Source organism: Dipodomys ordii, unplaced genomic scaffold (genome assembly GCF_000151885.1).
Source record: "Dipodomys ordii isolate 6190 unplaced genomic scaffold, Dord_2.0 Scaffold76, whole genome shotgun sequence".
NCBI lineage: Eukaryota > Metazoa > Chordata > Mammalia > Rodentia > Heteromyidae > Dipodomys > Dipodomys ordii.
Window position 1 is genome coordinate 2,627,905 of NW_012267292.1, and position 12,892 is coordinate 2,640,796.

Consider the following 12,892-nt stretch of genomic DNA (forward strand, 5'->3'; position numbering starts at 1 on the left):
ATGAGGAGGAGGAAGAGGATGAGGAAGAGGAGGAGGAGGAGGAGGAGGAGGAGGAAGAGGGACTGCAATGACAACAACAATGATGATAATATGTGTGTGCACACGCATATTGTGTGTGTAGGCAGACATTAGGAAATAACAAAGACTTTGTGTGTGTGTGTGTGTACAGGTTTGTGTGTGAATACTGGGGCTTGAACTCAGGGATTGGGTGTTATCAATTTAGCTTTTTTTTTTCCACTCAGGGCTGGCACTCTACCACTTGAGCCACAGCTCCACTTCTACCTTTATGCTGGTTAATTTTAGAAAAGAATCTCACAGATTTCCCTACCTAAGCTGGCTTCAAACCATGATCCTCAGATCTCAGCATTCTAAGTAGCTAGGATTATAGGTATGAGCCCCACCAATGCAAGGCTCAAAGATCTTTATCTTATTCTTAAAATGGATAGAGAATAGAAATGGAATGTGAATTCATATTATTTCAAAAAGTTCACAAAGGTTATCCAGATTCTGCAAGCTGCATTGACTTGTTGAATATATAAAAATGTTTTTAATGAGAAAATAATTCTTGCTTTCAGAATCTGATCTACATGCATGCATGTAAATTGTGTTATTTTTTATGTTACAGATGACACTTTATTTTAACATCTATAGATATTTCACAATCAAAATGTTTTTTTTTCTGTTTGAAGGTTAATTTTGTGTTAAAAAAATGAAAATTAATCAAGGGAAGAAACTTTACAAACATGGACGCTCTCTAGTGCTCAAATCGGAGAAGTGCAACTAACCTCCAAGTCACTTACATGATCAACAAGTAATTTCACTTCCTTAAAAAACAAGTTACAGGGAGAAAGTGTTAAAAGTGTTAACAATTTCAATGTATATTCTATAAAATTAAGAAAAGTGAGGGAAGGATTGGGTTGGGAGAGTTTGGGGAGAATGTTGAAAGAGGTGACATTTATCAAGATGCATTGTATATATATATATATATATATATATATATATATATATTACAAAACTGATAACAAACAACTTGCCAGCTGAGCACCAGAGCTTGGCACCAGTGGCTCACTCCTGTAATTCTAGCTACACAGGAGGCTGAGATCTGAAGACTGTAGTTTGAAGCCAGCCCAGGAAGGAAAATCTATAAGATTCTTATCTCCGGTTAACCACCAAAAAGCTGAGCTGTGGCTCAAGCGGTAGAGTGCTAGACTTGAGCAAAAAATAAAATAAAATAAAAATAAAGGACAGCACCCAGGTCCTGAATTCAAGCCACAGGAATGGCACACACATATACACATTAAAGAAAAAAAGTTACCAGCACAATTAGGGAGAATAGTATGGTCTCAAATTTATTCACAGTTTTCCAGATTTCTCTTCACTATCTTTGAGGAATCACCCCCAAAGTATGCTTTCTTTACTAAGAATGTTTCTTCTGTACTCTATTGTCCTTTGATTTTTTTGAGTTGTTGTTTCCAAGGGTGTAATTTCCAAGGGTGATATTGATTAAAATGCATTGTACTTATAAATGGACACGTTGATTTATAACCCCTTTGTACAACTCTCAACAATAATAAAAATAATTTTAAAATAGTAATTCCTTTTCATAACTTATGGAAGAATCTCAACATGTCCCCCTGAGGGCCTGGACCAACACTATACCTTTCAAGTCCTAAATAGGAAAATGATTTCTCTCTAATGCTGTGCTTCCAAAAAGGAAGCTGAATTCTTCTGACCCTTATTTCATGCTGCATTATAATTACTCGTGAGCAGAGCTTATCTGCCCTTTAAATGTTTTAGCTCCTTGAGGGCAAACTTAAAAAAATATTCTGTATTATTGTAGTTCTTGGCACAGTACCTGGAATGTTTTAGGAATTTATTGTGTTGTTATTGGTGGTGTGTGGGAACGGGGCTGGGATAGAAGAGGGTGGGGTACTGGGGAATTAAACCCTGAACCTTGTAGATACTAGTCAGATGCTCTATTTGAGCTATACCTCAAGTCCTAGGTAGGTATTAATGAATTATTTGATGAGATTGAGCACATAAATATATTTTAAATCCAAAGAGAGGTTTGAGCAGTATTTTGAAGTTTGATAGAGTAGTCAGAGCAACTAGGTAAAGTAGATAACTGAAGTATTTAAAGTTTCTTGGTGGAGGATATAAGAAGTGGAAGATGAATGGAAGAAAAATGATGGCTGGATACAGTCGTAATTCATAGATGAAAAGGAAGTAGAAAACTGGTTGAGACTGGTGAAGAAAAGGGGTAGGGGAGAGAGGGAAGAATGATGGAAGGGGTGCCTCTGATCAAGATGCGCGGACACATGAATAAGCATGTTTAATTAAAACTTGAGTGTACAAATATTTGAAGATATTAGTAATAAAATCACAATAGCAGATAGTATCATGTGTAATACTGAAGTTAGTTTGTATTATGGGCACACAATCATTATTAATTCTGTAGTGCTTTGTGCTATGGCTCTGTATGAATTTGTTGACAAGGTTTATCAGTCGTGATAGAGAGTAAAGGTAGCACATCCCTGAGGAATGGCAGTTAGTGGCATAAAGAGAAAAGAACAGAATTCCTGCTTGAGGCATTCCTTGATTGTCCCAGAGACTATGGTGAATCTTTTGTAGCCATGAGTCCTGCATTCCCAGATTCAACCAACTACACACCCAAAATAATGGGGGAAAATGTGCCTGTGTCAACGATGCACACATTTTGCTTATCATCATGTCTAAATAATATAGTATAGCAACTGTTCACACAGTATATACACTGTATTAGGTATGATAACTCATCTAGAGACAATGTAGAGTACATGAAGGGCAATGTGGGGTTTATGCAAATACTAAGTCCTTTCATACAAGGGACTTGAGTAGCCTTAAGTTTTGGTCTCTGAGTAGTCTTGGAAGCAATCTAAGGTTAACCTCTGAGCCTTAAGATTCACATAGGTAAAAGAATATATTTGTCGAAAACGAACTTTACAACTTTGGTTGGGGGGGAGGAGGATTGAGTGGGGGAACAGGAGGAGGATGGGAAGGATGGGAAGGGGAAACAAAGGAGGAACCTACAATGTTTGATAAGGAATGTACTCATTATCTTGCCTATGTAATTGTAACCCCTCTGTACAGTATTTTCACAATAAAAAAAAGAACAAAAGAATATATAAGTTGTAGGTATAATATATAAAAATATAAGTATATATTAGCATATAGAATATGAATGAATTAATTATATATTAGCATATGCAATATATATATGTATTTATAATACCAATAGATATATTTCATAACATATATGTTATATAATCCTGGGATTATGATGATACAATTTAATTTTCAACTGTATAGTAGAACAGAAGTGATAAGTATTTAACAGAAAATATGCTTTGGATTTGAATTCTAACTCTTTCCTTTTCTAGCTCACTGTAGTATCATTCTCTTTGGCTGAAAAAGGAGCAAGCTCCCATCAGCACTGTGATCAAGAGGATGACAAACCTCACTCATTCACTTACTCACAGGAAGCTGTGGTGCTTGCTAGAATAATTTGTAACTTAGCCATGTTCAGTGAATGTTTGTGAGTGTGCGCCAGTCCTGGGGCTTGAACTCAGGGCCTGGGTACTGTACTTGAGCTTTTGTGCTTACGGCACTACCCACTTGACCTCTACCTCTTAAGCCACAGCTCAAGAGATAAGAGTCTCACAGACTTTCCTGCCCAGGATAGCTTTGAACTGTGATCCTCAGATCTTAGCCTTCTGAACAGCCAAGATTACAAACAAGCTTGAGCTATTCGTGCTTGGCTGAAGTTTTTTTACTTAAGATGATTTTACCCATTGTAAATGCAGAAGAATACAACATTTTTCTGCTGAGAAAGATGTGGTGGTGAGACCCAAATATCAAAGTTTGGTACTAACTAAGGTTACTAGTGTGCATTCCAACTCAGTATTTCCTTCCTGCCTCCACCAATCTGGACTGGAGACTCACCATCTTCACAAACAATGTTCTGGAAAGCAACACTTAGTGCTAAATGATTCTGTTTTTCAGCTTTTATAATGGTTTCATATGATCAGCGGTATCTGATACTTTGTTTCTATCTCATCCTCTTCCTTTCCCTCCCTCCATCCCTCCCTCCACCTCCCCTCTCTCTCGTCACCACCCACCCATCTTTGGGGATATTTTGGGCAACATGTTCCAGATGAAGACAATAAACTCACAGAAATGAAGCGATTTGTGCAATGCTCTCAGGAGAGTCCCTTAAACTGAAATATTCTTGGTGATAAACTATATGTCCTTTCAAGAATTTGGTATCTTTCTTCTATGTTCAATAGAAGCCAGGCTATTTTTCTTCTTCATTTGTATAGATCCCATAACCTACTTCACCCTAAGGAATGAGACAAGTGAAAATAATTGTGTGTGGCACTCACCAGCTGGAGTTTGTGTAAAGCAGTTTAGAGTGCCGAGGCTTGGCAAGGGATGTGATGTCTCCATAGGGATTGTCCACGTCATCTGCGTTTGTGGACTGCACGTGACCACTGGTAGATTGAAAAGAGGAGAGGACATAGGCATCCTTGTAAGAAATAGTTGAAGACTGTTCTAATGTCTAAAGGCAATTTTATTTGCAGAAAAAGACTAAAAGCTTGAGGCAAAAAAAAATTAAACCAATGCCAGGCATGGTAGCTCAAGCCTTCAAAGCCCATAATCCCAGATACAAGGGAGGTGAAGATCTGGAGATGGTAGTTCAAGAACAGACTTGGCAAAAAAGAAGTTCCTGAAACTCCATCTCAATGACTGGGCTTGGTGGGGGCACTATCAGGTATACTTAATGACTGGCTTAAGTGGTATGTACCTGTAATCCCAGCAATACAGGGAAGCACAAGTCACTGAAGTTAGTCCAGGCAAAGTAAGTGAGAACTTACTTTGAAAATAATTAATGTAAAAGGGAGCTGGAGGCATGGGTCAAGTGGTACAGTACTTGCCTAGCAAGCACAAAGTCCTTAGTTCAATCCCTAGTACCATCAATACACACAGACACACAGACACACACACACAGACACACACACAGACACACACACACACACACACACACACACACGAACAATTTACCTGAAGAAGATAAAAGTGAATTTTTCTTTTTCAGAGTAAGAGACGCTGTGCTCTTTCTTCTGGGATTTGAGCTACAGCAAGAGCAAGACCTCTGTTTCTGAGCACAGAAGCCAGCAGTGCTTGTACAAACCCTTCCCTTGACAGGGATTGGAAGCCTAACACTCAGAGAAGGGTGGACTCTGCCAGAAATAATAAGGCTCCTATGGGGATGGAAGCCAGGGCAGGTGCCAGGAATACAGGCCATTAGCAATAAGCCCTTGGGAGCTGAGCAAAATAAGGCTGTGCCATTTGGAGATGCTTCTCCAAAGTCTTTGACCACTGGTGGAATCATCAGTAAGCCTGAAGAAACAATAGTAAAAAGAGTTCTCTGAACTCCTTTGTTTCAAGATTTCCATTCCCCTGGGCAGACTATATACTTCTACAGAGCCAGATTTAATATGGAAAAATAGGAGTTAGCATCTCCTTTACTTCAGTTTTTAAATTAATTGATTAATGTATGTGTATGTATTTGTTCATTGTATCATGCTTGAACTCTAGACTGAGTTCTTGCTTGGCTTTTGGCTTAAGGCTGGAGCTCTACCATTTAAATCACAGTTTTAGTTCCAGGTTTTTTTTTCCCCGTGCTTATCCTGGGGCCTCAGAACCAGGGTAAGCTCCCTTAGCTTTCTCTGCTCAAGGCTGGCATCTATCACTTGAGCTTCAGCTCCACTTCTGGCCTTTTTTGGTTAATGAGAGATAAGAGCCTTTCTGGGCCATTTTCCAACCATGATAATTAAATTTCAGCCTCTTGTGTAGCAAGGATTTCAGTTTTGAGCTACCAGTCCCTGGCTTTGCATTACTTCAGTGTTAATGAACACATAGCATCCTCCCCACCAAGTATCAGATTTTCTCTGGTTTTCACTATTAATGACGTCCAAGATATTTAATTTCATAGAAAATCCTACATAGGAAAATAGATGCCACTCATCATTCTTTTTGACTTAATCAAAACCTTGAACCAATTTTTGAAGAAACTTTTTTTTGGTGAGTTGTGGGGCTTGAACTCTGGGCCTGGGTGCTGTTCCTTAGCTCTTCAGCTCAAAGCTAGTGCTCTACCACTTGGGCTACAGCGCCATTTCCAGTTTTCTGGTGGTTTATTGGAGATAAGAGTCTCACGGACTTTCCTGCCCGGGCTGGCTTTGAACTGTGATCCTGATTTCAGCCTCCTGAGTAGCTAAGATTACAGGCATGAGCCACCAACACCCAGCTAGAAGAAACTTTTGACATTAAACAAGTAGTGTGTTAGATAGAACAGCATTTGAAATCTGTTAGTACACATCTTGAAAAGTGAATTGCAAACCTGCATGTACCAAAAGCAATAACAATTTAGATATAAATCTGGTATTTTTAAAATATTGAGTATTATTACTTACGTATAGTAAGGGATATATCTACTTCTAGTACTTGAACTCACACTTGAAGAAAAGAGAATATGGGCAATTAGGTCACTGATATTGTTAATAAACATCAAATTATTATAGCATAATAATAAATAATAAAAGGTCTTCAGAAATATCTCATAAGAATTAACCACTAAAAACTTATAGTTTTAGAATTAATTCACACATTATTTTTCCATTCAAGAATGTCACATAAATTGAACCATATAACACATAAATCTTTGTGTCTGACTATTTCCATTTACTAGAATATATTTAGGGTGATTCCTAGCTGAACTTGGTGGCTCTCTTCTGCAATCCTGGGGCTGAGGCATGAGAATAGTGAATTCAAGACAAAATAAATATTAAACCTTATCTCAAAAAGGGAAAATATTTTCCCTGCTGCTGTTGTATTTGTTCTTTTTCACTATTAGGTAGTACTCCATTGCATGGTAACACTCTGGTATGCCTATACATTCACCTGATGAAAGGTATCTTGGTTGATTCTAGATTTTAGAGATTGTAAGTAAAGGTATTACAAAGATTTACACATAGGGTTTTTCTTGAGGGAGGACGGGTCACAGAAGTAAATTTCAATGGGAGAACTCCCTAAGGAGTTCTGATGTATGATATTGCTAAGCTGTAGAGCTTTCATTGACAGCTGATTTATCAACGAATTAAAAAATATATTGAATCCATGTAAAAGGGAATAAGTATTTATCATGGGGGCTATTTTCTCTTTTGTCACAAGAAACATAATATTGTCCTATTTAGTCCATATTTTACATTTTTAAGAACAGATATTTGAATGGGATTATCAACCAACCCAGCTTTCAGTTTACAGAAAGATCCTAATTATTTTGAATGTTTCAATGTTTTATATGAATTTTGATCACTTAAATTATACATTGGAATCTTTTTGGAGTTTTTCACTAGTTTGATAAAATGACATTTCAAATAATATTAGCCAAAAGGCTTGCACATTATTTTTAAATACAGTTCAATGAAGTGTAAGTTTTCTATACAAGATTCAGCATTAATTTTATATCAGAACATCCTGCCATCATAGGATTGTGGTTCTGTGTATCTTTCATTATTCACCATTTCTCCTAATGGAAAAAAAATTTCTCAAAGATATTTTGTACTACTTTTACTGAAGAGCAGAGGTACTGTGGGAGCTTGCATTGGTCTTACTTTTATGTCTAGAGCAGATACATAGATTATATCATATTCTTATTTCCAGGATGCATATACACAAACTGTATCATATCCTTACATTTATACATTTCTGCAAATATAATAATCAAAAATGAATTTTAAAAATTAAGAAATGATAACCTGCTTGTGGATTACAAAAATGAAACAAAATAAAATAGTGGCATTTTTAAGGTAGAAATACTAAGGATGCTTTAAAAAAAACTAAATGTACAGAATCAGATATGGGAAAACTAGTAAAAAACATACTTTATAACATTAATAAATGCAAAATAATTACATGATACAAGTATTGATAGAAATGAAGTAATAACCCCTTGAGTATAAAGGCAATGGAATACTACAACATTGTAATTGTCTCTATCACTTGTTTATAAATCACTCCTTGTTTGGGAATGATTGTGACACACTTTCTATTAGAGACTTTCTGGAAGATAAATAGAAATGAAGAGAAAGTAGGTGACCCCAAACAATGGAACTGGGATTTGGGATCTATTCCCAGGACTAGAGGTGTCCACTGGAAGGACACTGAAACTCTCCCATCTGAGAACAGACTTCTCTCCTGTCCCTGTGGGCAAAGGCATGGGTTCTTAATGATAAACATAGGGAGTGAGAAATCTAGCTTTAGGAGATCACACTTACAAATTGATTGGTTTGACTGGTGTTAAGAAGGATCTTGTCTGAAATCTGTCCCAGAGTCCACCGATCATCTAAAACCATTATCAAAACAAGTGATTTAATGATCAAATCATTATAATGTCAAGGATGTAAACTTCAGTGTCCTTGCCAATCACCGATCATCTAAAACCATTATCAAAACAAGTGATTTAATGATCAAATCATTATAATGTCAAGGATGTAAACTTCAGTGTCCTTGCCAATCTTCTCCCTCTGTAACCTAGCCCGGACTCTCTGTTAAGCTTTCTCCAGACATTCCAGTAACTCTGGCCTTGGTTCCAGCACACTCCTGGTCTCTACTTTGCTGTCAGACTTGTTTCTAAATGTTTCCTCACAGCTGGAATCAGCCTCATATTTATCTTCTTCAGTTTGAAGCCCATGTGAAATATCTGATTTCAGATGCACCTTAGCCCCTATCTAAGCCCAGTTCTTAATCTCAGAACAGCAAGTGCCTGGGAAGAAGTGTGGATATTAGTTAAATTTAACACAAGCAAAATATAACAAAATGACAAGTTTTTGAAAGTTAAAAATGCTTTAAAGTAGTCAGGTGCTCTTCAAAAATAAATGAGGCTGCTGGGTGCTGGTGGCCCATGCCATAATCCTAACTACTCAAGGGGATGAGATCTGAAAATTGCAGTTCTGAGTCAGCCCAGGCAGAAAAATTTGTGAGAGTCTTATCTCCAACTAGCTACCAAAAAAGTCCAGATGGAGCTGTGGCCCAAATGGTAGAGCATTAGCCTTGAGAAAAAGTGTTTAGGGACATCATCTAGGCCCTGAGTTCAAGCCTCAGGACCAGCACCAAAAAAATCCATATGAAATTACAATTAACTCTAACTTCTATATGAAAATCCCATCTTAGAGTCTTTGCATTTAAAACTCAAATACTTTATATTTCCTCTCATCATTTTTTCTCTATAAATGTTGAAAAAATTTTACAAGTTAACACTGGCATCTAAAACCTGGAGTTCATAAAATTCTTGATGAGATCCAGGTTTATGCTATTGCAACACACCTGGTTTTCTTTTTAGTCCTGGGTATTTTATGTATTCAAAAAGTTCATTATGAACAGTAATCCAACAACTTCTCCAAGTTTTTAGCACTGAGCTTCAGCATAAAATAATACTGTAGAGGCTGGGAAGGTGACTCAGTGGTAGAGTGCTTGCCTTCCATGCATGAGGCCCTGGGTTTGATTCCTCAGCATCATATAAACAGAAAAAGCTGGAAGTGACACTGTGGCTCAAGTGGTAGAGTGCTAGCCTTGAGCTGAAGGGGACAGTGCCCAGGCCTAGAGTTCTAGCCCCATGACTGACCAAAAAAAAAAAAAGAATTGGGTAATTAATGGTGCTTTGTAGTATTTGTTAGGAGGTGTAAGCAAGGGCTAAGATGGAACCTAAAGGCTGGTAGGCCTGACACCAAGTCAGGGCGATAGTGACAATGAGATAGTATTTGCAAAAGACAAAGCCAGAATGGAGAATGGCTGACTAGGTCTTGAGGAGAAATTCCTCAGAGAGAGGACAAAATATAGCAGTGGAGCAAGGGGAAGGAAGGAACAGAGAAGGGAAGAAGGAGAGGAGGGGCAATTAATGGAGCATTGGGTGTGAACATGAATTGTTTGGTATGAAGTAGAGATTTCTTTTCATACAAAAATATATATTTGATTAGAGGAAACATGTGCGGTTCACACTCTAGAAAAAGTGCTGTAGCTGTGATATGGGTGTAATAATTCACTTGTCAAGACTTGTTGATTTTCAGAAATGAAAAGAATGGACATTTTACCTGACAGCACAGAATGCATTGCTTTATTGCATAATCAGAGATTATGATTTGCGGATCTTTCCATTTTTGCCTTGGGTTTTGCAGAACTCAGTTCTAGATCCTATTTCCAAAGCCATAATCCGAATAGGTTGTGTATGGTGAAATGGTTTCTTCCCACTTCCTTCATTAGGTACTATTATTTTGCAACTTTGAAAATAATCATAGCAAATCATTTTGGATAAGAAGAGCGGGGGGGGGGAAGGGGGGAAGGAGAAGGATTGGGATTTGGGGGGGAGGGGGGAGGCTGGGAAGGGATGTGAAGGGTAAACAAGGCTGCAATGCTTGGTAAGAAATGTACGCATTATCCTGCCCATGTAATTGTAACCCCTCTGTACAGTATGTTCACAAATAAAATAAAATTAAATTAAAAAAGAAGATAATCTTTAATCAATAAATGTGTGGGTATTATCAAAATATTAGAAGTTATCGATGGCTTCCTTGACTAGAGAACTTTCAACTCCCTCTCTAATTCTTAGTAGTAACACATTAAGAAAAAACCCAAACAAAGTAGTCATACAAAAGGGTTTCAATTCAACAAATCAGATTATGAGCACAATGTGTTTTGATCAATGTCACTCCTTCCATTGTCCTCTCCAATCTTTCCTAATTCCATCCATACCCTCAAGTTGTATAATATGTGATGGAAGTTCGAGAGTTCAGTTTAGTAAGAATAAGAAAAGTGTTGTTGCCCAGGTATGTTTGATCACCTGTGTCACAGCTGGCTTGTTTTCATATCTGTTCAGTGTGCAGCACTGTGACACAACATCAGGAGCCTTTTCTAGTGTTGTTTCTTCTGGCTCCAGTTTTGGTAGCAGTATCTTGTCCCAAGGAACATCTTCAAAAGCTCTGGGAAATTGCCAGTAAATATAGTTCATGCAATATGTACTTTCAATAGGTATAGTTCACAAGAGTGTCATACATAGAGGGCAGCCAGAATTGTAAGTTATTTGGGGTTCATATCATATAGAATCTCCATGGCCCCAAAGAGAACATTGCCCAACCCAGAGAACCTGCATGATATGTTACTTCATCAGGCAAAAGGAATCAAGCCCATATAATGAAAGTCTTCATTCAAATAAATGGGCTATCCTGAAGTCACTGCAAAGAGAAACCCTAAAAAGTGGCATTCTACTAAATACACTTATTTAATTTGAATGGATTCAGATCTAAAAGGACTATCTCACTGCTTAGAGTTCAAAATCTGGTGTTCTTGTTGACATTAGGATAGACCCAGCAAAAATCAACTCTAATTTCATCCTGAATGAAAAACAATAATATTCTCACTCCCAAAGCAAAACTCCACCAGATAGATGCCTGATCCCTGCTCCTGACCTAGGCAAACTCTTGATAAAGCTGATCTTTGCATTCCATGGGCAAAGAATATCTTTCCAGATAAGTAATTGGGTTGTAGGGAATTCATAACGCTCCATAAATTCTCCACAAGAATTTGTTTGGATGACTATGCTTCAAGCATTGTACTAGGTACTTGGGATACAAGAGTCAATAAGGACTGAGTCACAAATTGGACTGATCATGTAGAAACATGAAGATAAGGGAAATTTATATTAAGAAACTAGATGACAGAGCTGAGGTGTTTGCCTTGTGAGTGCATTTTAAACAGTTTGAGATTTCTGTCATAAAGAAATATTCTTCACTGTCTTTCATTTGCTTTCATATTGCCTGTCTTTCTTTAGAAAGAAAGCTTCTAAGATCTTGGCCTGATTCATTCATAGATCCATCTCACAGGCTAGGAGATAGAATCCAGTATTCAATGTATTTGTCAACTGGATGAATGAATTATTTTCCTTTAAGTTTTCTCTGCCATTGTTCTCTACACTCTGTTTTATGTCACAGACCCCTCAGCATTTCTTTCTTGTTTTGTTTTTATTCTGTTGTGTGTGCGTGCATGCGCACGCACGTGCGCGCACACACACACACAAATGCATCTTTCCTGCTGAGATTAGCTCCAAACCATTATCCTCAAAGCTCAATCTCCTGAGCAGCTATTATATACGTGAGCTACCAGTTATGATGTTCTTGAGGATCCTGACATGTTTATCATTTAATCAACATAACTGAAAATGTCTATGTTTGAGATTCTCTGATCTAGATGTTCATAAGATCCAGAATACTTCACACAAAACACAAGTGTCATTAAGGATTAAGAAATACATTTTTAAATAAAAATTCGATGTAAGAGATGCTTACTTTTGTGTAGTAGACTTGTAAAATGAATCCTTTGCACTATAGTTGTTTGGTTGGACATATGGCTCATCATTTTCCTAGAAGACATGAATAAGTTGAGAGGATACAAATTATCATTATATTTTCTATTTTTCTCTTTCTTTACTTTTTTCCCTTTTAAGGGCCATTTGTACAAGATCTTTCTATATAAATAAAGTGTATATCAGCTGTGGGCTGGCTAAGCTTTCTTTCTCCATCAATTTTCCATGCAAGCTTCTGAAACTGTTTATCACAGCTGAAGACAAGAGTTGTTACAATTTTGAGGGTTGTTTAACTTGTAGTATTTGAAGCTTAGAATTCATTCTGTGTTAGCTTTGCTAAAGGTATGGGAAGTTTTTGGTGTAATATTGTTTTCCTTGTTTTGCATGGGCTTCAAGTTCTTTGGAGAGCACCGTTTTATACCAACACCATTATATCTGGCT

The 12,892-nt window shown here is 37.3% G+C and overlaps 1 protein-coding gene across 1 annotated transcript in view; it reads right to left on the reverse strand.

Annotated features, from left to right (window-relative positions):
• The window catches only part of LOC105991733 (chromosome unknown open reading frame, human C7orf72), a 46,414-nt gene that overhangs the window by 18,558 nt on the left and 14,964 nt on the right, over positions 1-12,892 (reverse strand). Inside the window, exons 3-7 of the mRNA XM_013024419.1 lie at positions 12,435-12,508; positions 10,934-11,072; positions 8,376-8,443; positions 6,513-6,554; positions 4,422-4,529 (exon numbers count right to left, since the gene is read on the reverse strand). Of these exons, the coding sequence (XP_012879873.1) occupies positions 4,422-4,529; positions 6,513-6,554; positions 8,376-8,443; positions 10,934-11,072; positions 12,435-12,508 (431 nt within the window). The remainder of the gene's footprint in view (positions 1-4,421; positions 4,530-6,512; positions 6,555-8,375; positions 8,444-10,933; positions 11,073-12,434; positions 12,509-12,892) is intronic.